The sequence below is a fragment of the Lathamus discolor genome, chromosome 9, assembly GCF_037157495.1.
Source record: "Lathamus discolor isolate bLatDis1 chromosome 9, bLatDis1.hap1, whole genome shotgun sequence".
NCBI classification, from domain to species: domain Eukaryota; kingdom Metazoa; phylum Chordata; class Aves; order Psittaciformes; family Psittacidae; genus Lathamus; species Lathamus discolor.
The window spans coordinates 14,655,212-14,675,124 of NC_088892.1; the positions used below are offsets into that span (position 1 = coordinate 14,655,212).

General features: G+C 42.7%; 1 protein-coding gene across 1 annotated transcript; it reads left to right on the plus strand.

The window, feature by feature from the left end:
* The first annotated feature begins 1,109 nt into the window (after positions 1–1,109).
* SH2D1A (SH2 domain containing 1A) lies at positions 1,110–16,619 on the plus strand. The gene is made up of 4 exons (XM_065689806.1): positions 1,110–1,392; positions 12,955–13,018; positions 15,332–15,467; positions 15,816–16,619. Exons 1-4 carry the CDS (start codon positions 1,256–1,258, stop codon positions 15,854–15,856), a joined length of 378 nt encoding a protein of 125 aa, XP_065545878.1. The 5' UTR covers positions 1,110–1,255; the 3' UTR covers positions 15,857–16,619.
* The last annotated feature ends 3,294 nt before the right edge of the window (positions 16,620–19,913 follow it).

Consider the following 19,913-nt stretch of genomic DNA (forward strand, 5'->3'; position numbering starts at 1 on the left):
TTTTCATCGCTCCTTCAACTAGGACACAGTGTTCTGTGAGCCCCTGCGTGAGATGATTTCATCGTGCCCTGTCCTACTAGCAAAGTCAATTTAAAACGAATCAATCATAAGGACGGCCTGTGCTTACCACCGTATTTTGGTGAGTTATTATTCAGGCGCCCAGATGTGAGAACGTGGCTCACTGGGGAGTGCAGTGGCCTTGAGACGGGGATGAATTACTCCCTGAGCTCACTGCAGCCCGTGGGGGCTGGCCTGGTAGCCATGGTTGGGAGGGCAGCACCACCAGGAAACATGTTCAGTTTTTCCATGGGTGGAAATATCTACGGGGGTATAAAAGCACATTATCAGCTTGTTTGCAAACAGACCCGTGTGCATATGGGAGCTTTCAAGTGACAAGCGTACTGAGGAAATGCCTGTGGCAACAGTAGGTGAGACATGGCTCTGTCAGACACGTCTCTGGATTTCAGCTGCCCACTTGTGCACAAGAAGGCACCAGCAGCATCGGTGCAGTCAGGAAGGATGTGAGGGGCCTCCTTGCCTGCACTGAGGCTTGTGCCTGCCTCCAAGCAGAGCTAATGAGCACCTCTGGCATTAACAATGATTGAACACCACCAGAGCCTATGAAAACAACCACTCATGAGGTAAATCAGGTGGGGCACTGGAGCAGCTGTCGTGGAGCAGGGGCCATTCTCGGCACCTGAGGTGAGTGGCCTGGTGGGGCAGGTACGTTTCCTCCAGTTTCAAACCCCTGGGGATTATAAAAATAAGAGGTTTAATCCCTGCTTTGCCGAAGATTTGGGGGTCCTGTTTCACTATTCTTTGTCCCCCCTTGGGTTAACATCAGAGGAGTCAAGTGTTGACAATGGTGCCACAGCCCTGGCCTCCCTGCCTGACCCTGGGCAGCCATTAGCCCCACAGCCATCATGTAGTTCATCATGTCACGGGCAGCCGCAAAGGGTGGGCAGTGAAATGACACCTCTGTGTGCAAGCTATGATGCCATTAGGACGTTACAGCTTACAAAAAAGGAAAACAAAAAGGGGCAAAGGAAAAAAAAAACCCACAAAAAAGCTGTGCTCGTTCTTCACTCTTCCCTCAGTGCTGTCTTGCCTTGTGCAGAGGCTTCAGAGGTGTGAACACATCCTGTTTACATCTGCCACTTGGACGGAGATGCCGAGGGGAGCACAGGGCTGAAGGAGCAGTAAGAGGCAACGCCGTGCATGGGGAGAGTCACCCGCAGTGTGTGACGGCCACAGAATGGATGCGCTGCCCATCTACCATGGCAGCATCACCCGTGAGGCTGGGGAAAAGCTGCTGCTGGCAGCGGGTACTGATGGCAGCTACCTGCTGCGGGACAGCGAGAGCATCCCGGGAGTCTACTGCCTGTGTGTGCTGTGAGTGCTTGGGGTGCTGCTTGGGAGTGCGGGGCAGCCGAGGGTAACGGGGCTGGGTGTAGGGTGCCCAGATAGGCTGGTCAGGGGATAGCTGATTTCCAGCCTTCACGTCCACAGTATCGGGTGTTCCCATGTAATGATGACAAAATACATAGTAATATTACTGTTTCAGGCATGTGTGAGACTCTTGGCTCCTTCACCTTGACTTAAGGTGAAGGGACGTAGAAGGGGTTTGGATTCCTCTGCAGAGCAAAGAGGAACAGGTTTTGCCATGCAGAGCCTATGCTTCCTATGGGCATTAAAAAAGAAAGCAGGCCTGGAACACACAGGAAAGGTGAGTGAGGGGTTATGGAGAAGAGCTAGGCAACTTCACTCGGGTTAGTGTGTGCTGCCTCTTTGTGCTGGATAATCCTCTTGCTTTTTGCCCTCATCTTCTGCTTCTCTAATGTGCTCATGGGTGTGCGTAGCCACATCCCCAGCGTCCCCTGCCATTAGGAAGGGTAGCATGGACTGCTGTCATCCAGAATGTGCCTTTTGGGATGCTGTCAGTCAGGCTGTGTGTCCCAGAAACTGTCAGGCTTGAAGTAAGCTGCTGTAAAATACATGAAATACTGATGGGTAACAAACTAAGTGGAAATGTTTCATCAAATAGGGTGAAAGGAGAAAGATCTGATGGAATGGTCTGTCAGAGGTTAGAGAGGATTCCCTGGGAGAGCTGGGGGACTTTACAGTCATAGGACCTTATTATAATGAGGCAATTTAATTACCCTTCTTCTGGCAATAGCCGAAGTCTAGTAAGTCCTGAGAGATAACGCTATCCAATGAAATACCATTGCCTCGAAAGAACAAAGATGTGTCTAGCTCAGCTAAAGAGACACTTCAGTAGGAGAAGGAATACAAGAGAAAACCATTTTAGAACCAGCATGAAATTAGCTAACAGAGTGCACTCAGGTACCTGGCAAAACCCCAGAAAACTCCTGAGTCAGGTTTTCTCTAAATGTCTTGAATATGTTTCCAACAGTATGTAATTAAGCAGTGGGTGATCATTATTGTTCACCTATTACAGACCAGTAAACGGAGGCATGAAAGAAAGTTGCAGGCAACCCAGCCATATCTAATGTTCTTTTTAGGGAAGATCTTTGTGACAGAAGATGTATTTTTTTCTTCACGAACTCATGATAACCAAGGTAGGCACTACTGCTAACAAATACCTTAACAGCTACCTGAAAAATGGGAAATAAGAAGCAGCCTGAGCATCTTAAAGATGGACTAGACATAGCAAGAGGTAGGGAGTGCTATGATTCCTATGATGGGAAGAGGCAATAAAAGCAGAATCTCTTTTAAATAGCCATCAGAAGAAATGGCTATATATCTCCTTAACACTCAGAAGTCATTCAGTGCAGGTGAAACACTAAGGCATTAGAGACAGGGTCAGGCAGAATGTTACAGTGCTGAATAAAATAGAGAATCCTAAAATCACTCCATCATTAGTGTAAATCAGGGTGTAGACATGTAACAAGGTCTTTAATCTGCGCACAATCAGTTGGGATTTTTTGCTGTATTAGTAGTAATTTAGGTCTTTCAGAAAAAAATTATGAATGAGATATATAAAATGAAAAAAGGAAGAACAGAAAGGATTGCTAACTATGAAGCTCTGCAGTCTTTGAAAAGACACTCCAGCGAGAAACACAACCCTACCTAATTGTTTCTGGAAATTACGGGCCATTCATGTCTTCATGCTGTGTTGTGTTCAAACATATATGATAAGCAAAGGGGTAAAAGCAAAAAATCTTACTGGAAGATGTTACGCAGACTTCTTATAGAACATGTATCCTCAATGAAGCTTTCGTAAGAGAAAGTTTCAATAGCATCTTGGATAAATCCAGACAAAAAATTAAATGAAAAATGCTATGATGAGTATGATCTGATATAGACAGAAAGGTGGCTGAAAAATACTAGAGCTAACCCTTGGTTCTAATGCTTCTTAATATTTCAATTCAGAGCATTATGTAAGAAATAGAAGATACGGTAAAAAGCATATCACACAATAACTGTGGAGACAGTTATCATAAAGATACCAGGAAATCGTCTCACATTGAAGATAGCAATGACAATTGAAAGAAATGTAGGCCATAAACTAGAGAAGTGCTTTGGCAGGCAAAAATTTGCCAAAGCAGAGGACTCTAGTGGGAGCAAGTAGGGAAGGCATGACAGATATAGATAAGTATTCAATGTAGGATGCTAAGCCTAGCTTTAGCGAAATAAAGCAATGGACCCAACCCTCCAAATTCCATTCTGGACATCATGCACAGAGATGAAACAGGTGACAATCGTGTATGTACATGAGAGCTTTAGTAAAAACTGACGAAAACATGCTGTTGCTGTATTCACTGACAAAGAAAAAAAAGGAAAGAAGAAAAGTAAAAGAGAAAGTATTTCTCCACTGTTTTATATTTCTATCTAAGTAAATAATGGAGATTATTAGGAATAAAAAGGTTACTCAGAAATTTAAATTTCAGTTCAGATTCCACGCTGAAGATCACTCTAGTAATACCTAGATATATTAAGATCAGGCAAAACATGTATACACTGGAGGCAAAGCTGTTCGGTCATTAGATATATTGCAGTATGTATCAAGGTTAAAAAAATATTTTACATCTTTCTAATGACAATTTCTTCTTAAGGATCTTTTTTTCACCAATGGGGGGAAAAAGGGAGTTGTCAAAATCACAAGGCACATTTCTGATGAAAAGAAACATTTATCAGAAAAATAATTTAACAAATATTTGGATGGCCATACTGTCATCAGCTTGAAATCACTTAGGTGGCCACTCTGCACTTCCAGCTCCAGGTACAGTAACTGGAAAATCCTACGACTGCCACTGCATTGCTTAGGCACAAAGAACACCTTTGTTTTCTGAACAAACAACTGCATAAATCTGTAATGCCATCACTTCCATAACACCCTTCCTCCCGGGCACCCCTACAAATCCCCAACATATTTTGGAAGTCTTTGAGCCTCCTAAGGCACATAAGAAGGGCACCAGTGTTCACGATCGGGCTCATTCACCTTTTGCTTTTCCAATTAAAAAGCAGAGCCCTGACCTTTAAAAAGGAGACGAGTCAAAGACTTCATGAATCCCTTGTGACTGATTTTACAGGGCAAGCATAAAAGAGACAGGTAGTAGCATAAAACCTGACCTACAGAGATGGTTAACTGCAGCAGGCAGGACCCTGTTGTTGGAGCATTTGGCTAGAAAACTGCTTCTCTCTTCTTTGTTTCTCCTGAAGTGTTGCTTCATCTTCTTTGAATGTTGCTTTCTGCTGTCCAAAGTCACTGCGTGCACGTGGCATGTTTGCAAGCCTTCAAAGAAAGGCTTTTTTTGGTGTGGCTGTAGCCACTAAGAACCCACTTTTATAAATATAGAAGACCACAATTAAACTCTGCATAGAAGAATGGAAAGGTTTTGGTTTGCAACCAAACACCAGATGGTCCCTTGGGGCTCTTACAGAGGTGGTGCCTGCAGTTTTTGTTGAAGTTTTTTAATGCCAAATTCTCCCAAGATCTGCATTGTATGAAGATTATTAAATTGATAATATGTACTCTAAGGATGTTGTTCATCATGTTTTGAGTGTGTCAACAGAGGAGCGTAATATTTTTCTGGAAATTCTTTAGTGTTGCATTGAAAAGCTAGAAGAGTTTTGCTGTTCCTGACAACTGGGCCAGAAGAAAATGTATATGCTTTAAAAAATGTACATGTATTCCCTGTAAACATGGTAGACAGTACATGCAGTACACCAGGGTTTTAGTATCAAAACCTGATTGTTCCAGGGAGCTTTCTTTACTGCTCTGGTTCCCTCTTGGCTCAACACCCCATTTGATGCTTTTAGCACTCTCAGAAACCCTCTGCGCACACCACTCCTAATGTCGATGGGGAACACAAGCCATAGTAATGGTGGGTAGTCTGAGAAGCAGCCTCTTAATCTGTGCCTGGAAAATGCATAAATAAAATACCGAGAGTGCCAAAAGCACCACTTTCCTTTGCAGATGTATGAACACACATGCAGAAACAAGCAGCTCATGCCTGAACTGGCAAAGATAAAGCATTTGTAATCTGGGTCTTAAAATTCATATGCTTGAACATACTTGGTATGTTAGTAGTTGCTTCAGAACTTTAGGTAAGCTAAACATGACACACTTCTCAAATTGTATGTTTAGATTATTTGTGTGTAACCAGCCACTCATGTACTGTGCTGCATTCAATTAGCGGAGAATAATCAAAAGCTGAAATAGAAATCTGGTCAGAGCTCTTGAAGCAGCAGCAATGGCAACAGGGATGGCTGCAGTCCTATCAGATTTTATGTGTGCTATTTTTTCTGTCACCGTAACCACAGTGCACAAGTTCAGGCAATGTGCTTAACCTTTCTGATGCATCAAATGTATCAGCTGTATAGTCAAGGTGTGATACAAGATCATGAGCCAGCTTCAGCTTAGCATGTCTTTTGTTTCCTATGTAATATTTTTGATAGAAGTGGCAGAATAATTGCGTTTATTATAACACTGCACATAATCATCATTTAAAATGTAATTTGGAATAAAAGCCTCTCTTTGAGGAGGAAGCCCTCAATTCAGCGTTGCCATTGTAAATATCACACACTATTTTCAGCTTGAAAAAAGTTTTCTACAGCACAATGATAAATTCTACTGAGGTGAGTATTTTAGCTCCCTGCTAATCAGTGAGCTTTGTCTTTGCTGAGAATAACTTGGCTAATGGCCTTCAGATATTCCAATGGCTTTTCTTGGAATGATTTTAGAAAGGCAGACAGCCTGAATGGTGGATAAGTGCTACACTAATGAATCTGTACATGACAGAATGGGTATCATCATTAGGTAGCAGAACCTGTATTAACTCTACCACCATTTTGTAGGCTTGAATTTTGAGGATTTAGTTGAAGCAGCGATTTCTGGTTCAGGGATTTTTATAGTTAGATTGTGCCTACCTGCTCTGAGAGAAACAGGAAACGTTTCATAGAAATACTGAAGAGTAACATTTACAGAGCTATTGTTAATGTATTGCTGTTCCTGTGAGTTTTGCCTAAAGTGATGAAAGAGATTTCACCACATAACCCTATTTCATGAGTTTTTGCTTTTGTGAGATACTATTTTGGAAGTAATTCATGAAGCTTAGCTACTAGCCCACCATAAAGTAATTTTCTTCTATTTAGCATGTTAAATTTAAATAAATTCTCATTTTATTTCCAAATTTGAAGAAATTCCTTTTTGAGGTATTGCTTTTGGCTGGCATCACTTTGTACCAGGCCAACATAAACCCTGCTCAGAAAGGCTACTCACTTGCTCTTTAGGTAAATCAGTGGCATTTCTACTAATGGTTTGGAGTGTTCAAGTAGTGACAATCTTCCACAGAAATCTGTGCATGAATTCAGAGACATTTCGCAAGCTTTGCCTTGCACTTTCAAGCTTTTGTTAATTTCAGAGGAGAAAATCAAGATGATAGTGCACTTGTTTCATAATGCCACAGCATTACAACAAGCTAATGTTAGTTAACTGATTCAGTTTCACGGGTAAATTTTTGCCAGAAGTGATGGTAGGGGAATCAATGACAGAAGTGTTAACTCAAGTGGGTGTGCATAGAGCACTGCTGTGAGTTAAGCTACAGTAACTCTGTTGAGCTTTTAAGATGTTGTAAACACTGATTCAAAATATTTTATTCACTCTTGCTGACATAGAGCTTGTAGCTTGCACATCACCTCCATGTGAATGCTATTTCTTCAGCATGGGTTAGCTGATGGGTGGTAATTGCTAAGTTGCTGTACCTTGATTGTATGTTTGGGACCTAAATAAAGCAGGAACCAGGTTGCTTGTGAACCAGAAAATGCAAATTCCTGGACAGAGTGTGGAGATGTAAGCTTAAATAGGATTTTCTCCTACATTAAGTAACAGGACTTTTTGGCCTTTCCATGATTAACAAACCAAGCAGAAAGATATAACAATTAAAAAGGAAGAAAAAGAAAGAAGTTGAAGTGAATGGTTGGATTGACTTTTGCATCATGTTGGCAGCTGTCACTCGTGTCACATGGGGGAGGCCATGCAGCTCAGAGGTACCCTGGGCAGGGGATACCTTGATGAACGTACATGTGGGATGTGCAGGCTCTCAGGCACTGCTGTGGATTCCCCTGACCTCATGAGTTCTGATTCTGCAGTAGCTGTCTCCCACCTCTGTAGCCTTTTTGGTGCCCATGCCATGGTTGACCATGGGGATGCTGCCTGAGGTTGGTTCTTCAGACCATTCAGGAGCTGGTCTGCAACCTACATCGAACACCTCTGGATAAGACAGAAGCAGCTGCAACTTGACCTCTCATTATGGTACGTTCTGTGTGCCAGTGATCCCTACTCTGAAAGTACCCCAGGACCTCTCCTATAGGACTCATCTCCATAGTGTCAAGTGGTTTCTAAGCATTATCTCGGTTTCTGAGATGAAGAGTTTAACTCTGTTTCAGAGAAACTGTGACACAGGAAGCTCGCATCTGCAGTATCTGTTGGGTTCCCAACGTGAGGGGAATAGGTATGGGTTTTGAGACTACCCTGTGTCATTCTGTACAACCTGAAGACTTTGCTTGTATTGCTTTGCATTGCATGGCTGTTTCCTAGTTTCATACATTCTGTTTCCAAACCACCCATCTTCTATTCCTGTATTTTTCACCGCTCCAGCATTTTGTGCTGCTTCCAGTTCAAGCCCCTTCATGCTTCAGCTTTGTATATCCCTTTCCTTACTCATGTAGTCTTACTTTCTCCCAGGGTTCAGTTTTCCTTGGCCAGCTTGCATAGACACAGGTCCCCTTTTCTTTCCTTCCACACCCACTCCACCAGGTCCCAATCTTCCTTTCCAAGATGCCAAATATAAGTGCGTGAAAAAAGCATTGTTTTGTCTAACCTATCCCCTTTTCTGGCACTTCTGCATTCTCCATCCCTAAATAAGGTTGAGGCACCCACCTAAGAAACAAAAATTCAGCCTGAAAAGCTGAAATGTGGCAAAGTCTTAGGAGACTGGGAGTGGGCAGAATATAATACTCAGGACCACTGTTTGTAGGTCACACTACTGTCTGGTTCTTAAGCAATATTGTAAAATGAAATTCCAAAATAAGGTCAGGATGCACAAGGTAAGAAAAGCTGTGTAAAGACATCAGAAGAGAAAGCTATGTAAAAAGGAAGAAAATAATGTCATTTATTGCTGACATGGCTTTCTCCTGTCTCTCTAGACTTTCTCCCTTTATATTTGTTCCATTTTGGACCCAGGAATGAATACAAATTAGTTTAATAAAATTTCCCAACTGAGATACAAAACATTTGGAAATGATTTTAAAATATGCCATGCAGCTGAAATGTCATGGTTAATTTTAATCTGCAGCATGCTGTTAATATCCTCTGGCTATTTCAATGGTGCAGAAGATTGTAATTACTCACCTGTTAAAGCAAATGGAGCTTTAACAAATCTTATCACAGCTGAAAAGGAGGAGTGGAGAGGACAGGTAGACAGATGCTGTCTCAGTATGTCATCTGTGAATGATGCCTTTGTAGCTTGTTGAGAGGAATTGGATAGCTATAAAGAAAAAAGCCTATATTATAAAGTGGACTGTTTCCTGTAATAGCAACTTTTTCTAGATTCCCCTTTGACAAAGTTTTCCCAGCATTGCAACAGAGACAGCGCTAGTGCAGTTCCCAGCTGGTGTAACACATCCTTTGTTACAGAGATGAAAAAGTAAGTGGGATGACATGAAAATATGATCAGTGGTGAGCAAAGTGTAAGTAAGTGCTATCCAATATTTTCCTTACAGCAATGGCTGTTTTCTGCTTCCTCTCATCACTATTTTGGCATTTTTTGCCTTTGATCAAAAATTTATAGGGCCTCATTCATCAAGCTGTTAATTTACTATTGCTTCTGTCCCTTGAGTTTCACTGGCACCAAAGAGGAACTCTTTGAGCAGTGGGTGAGGCTTGTGGTTGTCCTTGGCCTGATGAAAGGATGGGGGAGCCCTTCATTGGGTCTTTGCCTGGGTGTCAAGAAGTGGTCCTTCTACAAGTTATGCTGGTATGCCAGTGTCACCATAAAAGTGCTGTCTGAAATCCTTCTCTCAGTGACATGTGTCCATCTCCTGTTGATTATGGTCCATCAGAGACACTGAGAGATAAACTTGTCCTGCATCTCAACAAGTAATGGCTTCAAAGCGTAAGCCGTGTGAGAGGCCCGAAGGGACTAGCAGCATGTCCAGGCCACAGAGCGTTTGTGTTTTGGCTTTAGCTACATGGCCACACCACATGTAGGAACATTATGTCACACTAGGAGCCTGTTTTCTGTCCTGAACTGAATAAAATGTAGAAACCTGAGCTGTCCCCTCGTGCTGGCTGGGGAATTTCTCATCTCCTGAGACCTGAAGTCCAGTAAATGCACATTTACACCTACTTTTGTCCAGTGATAAGTTTTGCTCTTTGGAAGGAAATGGTCTATATAATTGCAATTTTAATTTTTATACCTAAGTTTTAAGAAAACCACCTTGATCTTCCTTCAGTCCACACTGATCTCATGCTGAGTAGTTTAAATCATAGAATCATGAAAACCTTTCTCACGGGAGAACGTAGCTCATCAAAATCCTGTCACTCGCACTTGGAAGGTAAAAAGTACTTTGAAGTGGTAATGAAGTAAATTCCTGCTGCTTAACAGAAAGTTTTGATAAGATCATGTTCACTGGGTGAGTACTTATCAGAAGAGCTGTAATTCGTTTAGTGGAAACAAGGATCCCAGTGGAAAGTATTTAGATATGAAGAGCTAGCTGTTCAGCTTCTTAGCAAAATGCATCCCCCTCCCTTCTGCATGTCCTTTAAAGAAGCAGGTCTGGTGGTCCTGGGCCATCTCCCATCTATATAGTGACTGTGTTTACTGAGGGCATCAGAGCCAACAACTGAAGATAATGTTGTGGTTTTCAACAGAAGCACAGCGAACCCCTTCAGGTCTTTCAGTCTTTCCTCCTCTGGAACAAAAATGTGCATTTGCCAGGTGAGTGGTGAGCTCTCACTTGTTCTCTCACACGGCTATGCCAGTAATGTCATACTCCTCCCATTCTCCACACTGTACCCATGTTCCCAAATTCTTGTTCCTTTTTCTGTATCTCCTGGGGTTTTAATGTGATCTATCCTTTCTGCTTTCTCTGGGCTTGGTTGAAATATTTTACAGTGGGATTTTCAATAGAATGCAGGGTAGGTGCCCACTTTATACCCCACCTTGCTTTGGCCCCCAAGATTACTCTATCTGACCTCTATTTTTCAATTTGTCCAGCTTAGTAAACTCTACTGGCAAAGTGCTGAAAGCCATCAGGCATTTCAGAGTCAGGGCAGCACCCCAGTCCCTCAACCACTTCAAGTCATGCAATCTTTTAAGTAGGCAGAACGATGAAAGAAACGACAGATGGTAGTAGCTTTCCAGATAACTGAGCCATTTGTGGAAAAATCAGATTTTAAAGAGATTGAAGCAGTTGGAATGCTTTGGGACAATCAAGAGCAAACATGGGTAAAATGCACAGTGTATTATTAAAAACAGGAGGAAAGAGAGTGAGTTTTAGAGTTTTACAGAGTGATTCTGTTAGGTTTGAAGCTTGAAAAAAAACCATTGTGGGGATGGTCAAGCACTCACCTCAAAGAGAGGGGACACTATGGGCTATAAAATGTTTCTTTCAGTAACCATATATTGGGTGGCATGGTACACACATACATGCAGAAAAGCCCTATGTGATTTCTAAAGAGAAAAGATTAGTGTGAATATTAGCTACTCGTGAAAAGCTGACAATACAGACAGAACTCTTGGAGGTTTTGAGAAAGGATGTGATGGTATGAGATTGTCTAAGGTCCCTAATGGGAGACATTAGATTCCCTGAATTTGGACATATCTAGTAGCTTAGAGGGATGAGCTTTTAAGCAACTGAGCTTGAGCAGTGGCCTCAAACACCAGTGATTGTTGTGCCATGGTATGGAAAGGAGGACAGCACTGTCCTTCTACGTCCTTTCCCCCTCCTGCAGCCACAACAGGTTGTTCACATCTTGTCACAAGGGTCCTGACAGTCTGCAGCAGTTCAATTGCTGAGGGAAGAATTGGGGTAGCAGCATCTGTTTTCCTCTATAGGTTTCCATGCAGTGAGCATGGCTGGCCACTTTTCATGTCCATCTGGTGCCAGGTGGAAAGTTGTGTCTCTGGGGACAAAGCTCCCTTGGTTAACATGAAGAGGTGGATGAAGTTGTGGGATTAGGGGTCTGCGTCAGGTGTATTTCCATACATGAAGAGGAGGGCAGTGTCTCAGGGAGTTTAACCCTGCAGCAGCTCTGACAGGCATAACGACTCTGTGTCTTCTGCCTCTGTATTTAATCACAGTGGGAGTCAAGTGTCGGGGGAGAGCTCACAAATCACACCAGGCAGGTTTGTTGTGGGGTTGTAGCAATATGACAACTGTTAACAACTTCCTGCTTGCGTAAATTATATCAGACATTGCTTCGCAAAGGTTGCTGTAATGACTTTTCAACAAGAATTTATCCCGGAACCATGACACTGAGCGTAAGTAATTGCAATCATACGCTACCTGTGTCATTGATGGTTTCTGCTATTCTGTAGTAACTACTATAATACTGTGTGTAATTGGAAAGAAATACAGTATTTTTCTGCATTCTTAAGAACAAGAATTGTTACTGAAATAGAGAGTGGTCCCTAAAATCCTGCTGTGTATTTATGCATGTCTATGTAATATGAAATACAAACTTTCTTATCTGATACCATCTAATGTTGTACTCATGGAACTAGTATTGGTTGTCTCTGCTTTTGAGGTATATTTTTGGATATCAGTATAATAATCTACCATGTAAATCGTTCACTGTGTTGGGTTCATAAGAGAAGCAAGACTGAGTCTGGACACAAGTATGCCTTGTGTTATTCTTGAAAGACTCAGATTTAGAAAGAAGGAAGAGTTCATACTCCTGTAAGTCTCTTTTATCAGTTTTTGAGGATTAGAAATATATGGGCAAGGCAAAGAGTAATTTTCCTCGCTTGTGTGGGTCTAGCTTTCCAAATAAATTACACTCATGCTATTGCTTCTGGGAACATCTGCATTTAAATGAATCACAATACAGTAATACTATCTTTCAATAATCCACCTTCTCTTTTTTTCCCCAGGAAAGTATGTCTGCTGTGTGTCAGTAAAAGGAGATCAGTGAAAAATAAAATAGAATGCTGAGGCAGGAATGAAAGCAGCATCACTTAACTTGGACTAACTGGATATTGCTAAACTAGATCTGAGTCAGACCAATTCCTCTCATCCGAAAAGAACCCAGCAGCTTCTGACCCATGTCTCAGGTTTTTTTTATCTACCTAGAGTCTTTATGGGTGAATTTATTTTTAAGGAACAGTTAGCAGATGAACTGGCTCCCATATAACAGAGTGTGCCTCTTGTGAACCCTGACAGTAGATATGAATAATAAATACCTGTTGATTTTTTTTCCTTCCATAGGCATCAAGGTTACGTTTATACCTACAGACTGTCCAAGACAGAAGCTGGGTCCTGGTGTGCTGAGGTGTGTACTTCTCCTTTCTCTTCTGAAAATGTCTACGTCCTGTTTGATGTTTGTATTGATTAAATGAAATATGTTAAGATTATTCATGTTTCTGCGTAGTCTGATTTTCAGCGAAGGTAATCGATTGTGAGTATGCCCATCAGTAAGATGTCTTGGTGCCATGTCTGACAGTCTTGAACTCGTAAATTAATTCCCTGTTACATTTCAGCTGTTGCATAATGCAATAGTGCATTATTTTGCATCATTTTAAGTGACAAAAATATTGTGTTTTTATAATTTGACAAGTACAATCTGGTTTCTACAATCCCACACATCATCAATATCAGAATATTTGAGGAAATTATTTTCAATCTATGGTGTTTTAAAGTTAATTTATCTCCAAATTAATTCATCATTGGTGCAAAACATATATAGGGTAGCTGAAACTTGCTACAAAATGCGTTTTCACCCATCTGATAAGAAACTGGTAATTCAATGTAGAATTAACACTATTTGCAATACAGACAACTATTTGTGTTGATGGAATCGAGATGTTACCCTCTGTTTCTTTTATGAAGGTCTTGTTCTTTGGATGTACTCTGTGTATTAATTCATACTTTACTTGCACATTAATGAACATTGATTGCAAACACTAAATAACTTCTAGACAGGCGTAATTCCTTGGCCATTATTACAATAGAAGTGGTCTGGAATACAAAACTAATTCCTGGGATTACTCAGAAGCAGACTGGGGAGTAAAAGTGACTCACAGTACTGAGGAGCAAATAATTATCTGTGTCACCCTTGGGAGTGGTACCCAGGAGGAATTTGCTGGTTCATTCCTGTAAGGCAGGAATAGGAGGACTCTGTAGATTTGTACTGTCCAAGAGGGAGGTTTCTTGGAACAGGCTGGGGTTGGTAGTGCGCCCAATGTGCCAGGGTGAGTACTGGTATCTCAGGAAGGATGCTGGGATCCCCAGGGTCCTGTGGAGGATATCTCCCTGAGCAAGAATGGAGCCTGCTTTGACCCCAGGTAATGTCAGGATCTGCAGTCTGGTGTTATATAGGCCTGATACAACTCCTCCCCCATGACCTCCACTGGTTTCCAATGTGTGGGTCTTGGGTTTTCCCCCACTCTATCTTAGGCAAACTTTGTGTTTTACAGCGTAGGTGTCCTGAAAGACCAGGACTCCCAGTACATCTCTCAATACATCCTCTGCAAGGATAGCTATAGATCTGTGATACCAACCCTGCCATTGAGCAAACAGGAACCTTTAAGTAAATGTTGCTAAGAACACGCTGGCCTCAGCTGTTAGAAACAGCAGCCTAAATCCAATTTATCCCCACTAAATGTGCCTCCAAGGCCAAACCAGGCTCCCGCTGCAGCTGATGCTTTCCTGTCTCTTCTTCCTTCCCTGGGGCTGGTTAGTCTCTGACAAACTCAGGTCATGCCCATCTTTCAAGGAGGAGGCAGAGAAATTAAAACATCACTGGTAAAATCCCAGCCAGTGTGAAGCTTCCAGCTGGTGCCAGGGAGGCAGGATTTAGCCCGCTACAGTGATGAGAGTGTGCAGGGTCCCTTGGCTGGGATTATGCCTGCAGGACCTGTACTTGTCCTCCCATGACTTTGGTAGGGAGGAGAACGCCCTGAAGGATTTAGCAGAAACATTGGGTCTTTTATTAATAGCAGGCACAGTTTCATTTCACAGTGTTTGAAAAGATGTTAACGTAGAAAGATAGAAAAAACTCCCACTTCCAGTTAATAGGTAATGTTTTGCTGCTGCCTTTGTAAAGAGGTAGACAGAATACTCGGTGAACACATAGACGAATACTAAATGCTTAGAGAAAGTCTTGCAAAAATACTGTGTCCATGCCTGAATTGAGTGGTATGAAGACTCCTGCTATCCAGTAAGTGCCATGTAGCTTTCTAGATATTGTCTTATTTATTTCCAGGCTGGAAGTATCTTACTGATAAATCCAAGGTTGGAGGATAAATCACTGGCTGCAATAAGTCAGGGTCAGAAATAACAAAAGATCATTCGGGAATTTGCCTAGTAAGCACGGCAGGCTCCGGGTTTCTCTTGCAATGATTAAGAAATTGTCCCTTTTCCGACCTTATATGACCACACAGCTGGAAACTGCTCTTAGTGCAGGGAGGGGAAGAAGGAGAGCAGTATGGCTCATTGACTCAGTTTAGGTTGGCACATCAGGAGGTCTAAGTGAAGGGCTGACTTCTTCCCTGTGGGGTGTGCGTGCTTTTCTGGGAACAAGGTTTCCATGCCTGGCATAGAGCTCAGCATCCAGCATCACATCTCTCACCATTTGACTTCACAGACAGCGCCCGGAGTCCACCGGAGGCACTTTCGGAAAGTGCATAACCTCATTTCGGCCTTCCAGAAACCTGATCAAGGCATCATAACGCCTCTGCAGCACCCCGTCATCAACCACGCGAAATCCAAATACCCTCCTGGTACTCATGGGGGAAAGGGAGCTTTGGTCGTGGCTGAGCAGAGACCTACATGGCGGTGGGGATGGAGGTCTTAGATTTTGCATCTTTGACCTGAGCTAGCCAGCATTGACAGAAATATGTCATAACTTTGCTACCATGTGATTGACGCGCTGGCACCCAGGTGCTCATTAGGGATAGGGCCTGTCGATGTGATAAGAAAATGGATTTTGAATATGTATTCCTGAGTGCTATACTGGTGGTAGACACCTTCCCTCCCCACAACCATCCCTCTTGTAGGTACGAACCTTCTGATATGTCTATTTTTGCACAGTGTTCATCTGTTCGTATTTTTGTGGTTATTTTTCTTAGGGATAAACGAGGGCCGTGAGTTCCACCCGCAGCCATCATGAAGATGTTTGCCCAAGTGTGACATAACCATATATTCCAGTATCTCTTCTCATCCGTGCTCTAAAACAGAATGATTCATTGAGAGCTAAAACAACTCCATGAGTTTTCTTGTAACATTTGCAGAAATGTGCATTTCGTAGAATTTTGAACTCAAAATTCAGAAGTTTTATGTTTCCAAATGTTTTGACTTTAGGGGATTTTTTTTTTCTTCCTTTTATTTTCCCCTAGCAGAAGATAAAAAATATCAACTACCAAACAGTGTAATGTCTTTTTCCTTTGTGCTCTCAAGTACAAAATGTTTTTCACTTCAATATTAGTTCCTGATTGATAATTTGTTAGTAATTTTCCATTACTTCACTTTGGTCTCTGGTTTGCTTTGTTCTGGTCATTTATGCAAAGCTGAGCAAGTCAAGTCCCCTTCTTTCTTTAGCCTCAGCAAAACTGCTTACATTAAAGCCTTGGGTGGGCTGTGTGTCTGTCAGTCATACAGTTCCTACAGGTATTCCACAGCTGGCCCCATGAGGAGCCCTGCTGATTTCCCATCACACCAGGTGCTCTGCTCTGTAATGCATCAGAACTTGGCTACCACTGCCTGGATGTACAGAGTTTGTAGTCTGCACAAGCAATCAAAAGCTTAAGCACTGAGTAGCTGAGACCAACCAGTGATGTGGAGAGCATTGTTTTTGCTTTTAGATGTTCTCTGTAGTTGAAACAAACCATCCCTGCATACAATTTAAGAAAATAAATGTTTTTTTGGTGACAGTTTCTCTGCTTTTCCTTACTTATCCCTGTGTCTTTCCAGCTGCTGCTGGAGGAGAGGTTTGGATCTACAGGACTCGTCAGCTGTGCAGGTGTAGTAAGTGGCTACCAGGGAATTTGGAGTACATGCCTCTTACTCTCGGGGTTTAACAAGCATGATGGTACCATCCTGTTTGAACTGGCAGACACTAGGAAACCCTTTTGAACAGACTGGATGTCCTACAGCCCTCTTGTTTCAGGAAAGAGTCTGTGTCTGCACTGTGGTGAAAGGGTGGTAGCATGGCTCAGTGGCACAGTGGGAGGCACTGGAGTTGATGGGGCTGGTGGTGGTTCCTGAGGCAGCAACTGCCCCTCTCCAATAGTATTTTTATCTCCGTATTAGATACTTCCATGGGGATGCCTCCTTCACCAGTGTGTTAAAAAAACTAATTGTTGGTATCCTTGATCCTGCCTTGTTTTCACCTCACTAAAGGTAAGATGGACGTGAAGAGTGACAGACTGTAATGGGCTGTAAGTGTGGGATTCAGCGAGCTTAGGCTGGTTAGGCTGCTCCAAGCAGCGTCTGCTAAGGCTGAAAGGTTTACCTTTTCTTTCTTTCCCTGTGTGGCTGTGTGTGTGTGTAAGAGAAAGACAGTGCAAGCAATAAAACATTTTCTGTGAAGCACAGCAAGTTCCTTGTAAACTAGCAATGGGAACAAATGCAGTGAAAGAACAGCCTCATTGTAACAGGCACTGGAAGGCAACACTCTTGCAAATTTGAGACAATTTCAGCTCATTGCTCAGTTTCTGCTGAATGAAGCCCAAATATCACTTATGGTGAAATGTTCCATGTCCCCCCTGACTGGTCATACACTGTATGTGCATGTGTTACTCTGTGCCCCCATGTTACATATGCTGGCTGGTTGAAACAAGGGTCTCATCTTCATACGGTAGCAGATCTGCAGTGACTGGTCCCTGTTTGCTCCTCTCCAGCTTTGTGCTCCTGCAAACAGTCCTTCCCTACAGACAACTGACATGTTGGGTGCTGACAGAGTATGTGTGCACCTCCGGGGCTTCCCAGGAGAGCCCTTTTGCGTCTAAGGAAGGGCTGGGTCTTGACTCCTGGTTCACCTGGCCTCTTCCGGGAGCAAAAAATGCGCTTGGAAATGGTCCCTGGCAGGTGATTTCACTGTGGTGGGGATAAATGCAGTGGGAAGCACTTTGCCCAAGGGCTGTTTCCTTGCTCATCTGCTCTGTAGTGCAGTGAGCTGAAGATAACTGCTTTGCCTATGGGTGACTCCAGAAATGCATTGTTTTTCTAAAAGATACATAACCCAGGCTGGAAGATGTCATTTTTGTTTAAAGCTAAGAAACTTGTTTCAGTTGCTGATGTAAATTATTAAGAGTCATGTTTGTGTTGTTTCTTTTGGGTACCCAAGGGTCGGAATTGCTGCAGATTTCACCTTAAACAAGGTAAATTCCACCTTAAACAAGGTAGAAAGAGAAAGAAGGAGCTGATGCTTAGTTATAGAAAGAGTAATATGGAAATGGTATCGACTGACTTAGGTGTGAAGAACTACAGATCTTTTTAGAGAGCAGCAGCCTGATTCTGGGGGCATCACTTCGCAGGTAATGCCTGTATCACCTGCTTCTTCCTTCCCTCCACCCCTGCATGCAGGCCCTCACTGCTGTGCTGCTCTGCCCTGTCCCACCCCGGGCTCCCACTGCCCCTTCTCCCGAGTGCTGCAGCCCTGGCTGACAGAGGATTTTGCAGCTCCCTGCAGGGACTTTGTGTCCTTGCCTGGGCCCTCCCTGCTCTGCCTTCTCCCCAGCTAAGGCAGCGCTGCTCCTCTGCAGCAACTACTCTTGCCACAGCTCTGTTTTCCCCTTTGCTAAGCCCTCCCCTACTCCCCAGCTCCAGGCATGACAGACCTCTCTCAGCACTGAATCAATACCTTTTCCCAGGCTGGTTTTCTTCTCTTTTCTATGAGAACACCCCTTTGGCCTCACTTTCTTCTGATCCATCCAACACAGGTCTTTCAGCATCAACCCTCACACTCTATTATTACAAAGCCCAGCTGCTCCAACCTGGTTTTCTCCAGGTAACCTTTTCTTCAGCCTTAAACACTCCTCCTGCCCCTCTGATTCACTGTCTCCTCCTCTCTGCTGCATGTGCTGGGCTTTTTCCCTTCTGATACACAGTCATTCATCACCATCTATTTGAGGCAGCTCTACAGAACATGTAAGTACTTAAACTTTGCTCCTCAGTCCCTTCCACCACGATTGACTTCACCCACTCAGTTCTTGCAAGTGCAAAGGCATTTAGCAGATCTTTTTTCTCTCTCTCACCTTTATTCTGATGAAATATAGCAACCTGCGCACAGAAACTGTGAAAACTGCAGTTATATCCATGAACTTTGGTGAATCAGAAGTAAAATTAAATCTTGCTAGCAACCCCCTGCCTCCCCAGCTTTTGAATCAACCAATATTATCTGAAGCCCTTATTTATCTGCATGGAAACAACTTTTACTGACATGACCGGAATGTCCCAAATACATGGTATAAACAAAGACAAGGTCACACGCCATCAGTTTGCACCTTTATTTTTTAAAAATGAAATAGTCAAAGTACTTTCTTTTTCAAATATCGACACATAATATATTAACTTTTAGTATTTACAGCGTGTTGCTGGGATGTTCTTGTAGAAAATGCATGCTTCTGGCCTGAAACCCAGAGCAAAATGCATCAGACCATTTAACTGCAGCCATATAACATAGACCTGTACAGTATCCAGTCACTATTCAGCACAGGAGTTAGAGCAGGAATAAAAAAATTGGGATCTATTGTTTCCTAGCAACGAGGCTGAGGCCATTATAACACAATTTCCGTAAGATCAGAAACTCTAACTGGTGTTCGACAGAAACTGAGGATCGTGGCATACATTGTAAACGTTTTTACCTTGATGAGAAAGCTAAAAAGGAACATTACTTTGACATATATTGTATGCTATGCTTCTCTTTCTCATTTATTGACACTTCCGCCTGAAGAGTATGAAGATTTTAATGTTTTATCATGGTTCGTACAAGTAAAATACTGTCAAGGACACAATCTGATATAATAACATTTATTAAAAGGCTAAAGTCCATCACAAGATCTAAGGAAAGACTGGAAATTGTCAAACATGTTTCCTTAGACAAATAATGGCAGGTGACAAATGCCCGGAGAAATCCACAGCGAGTCCGACTCCACCATTCCCAGTTCCTGCCGAGAAGCGATTCCTCTAGCAGTTAGGGCGCTTTCGACCTGGTTATGTTTTGTATC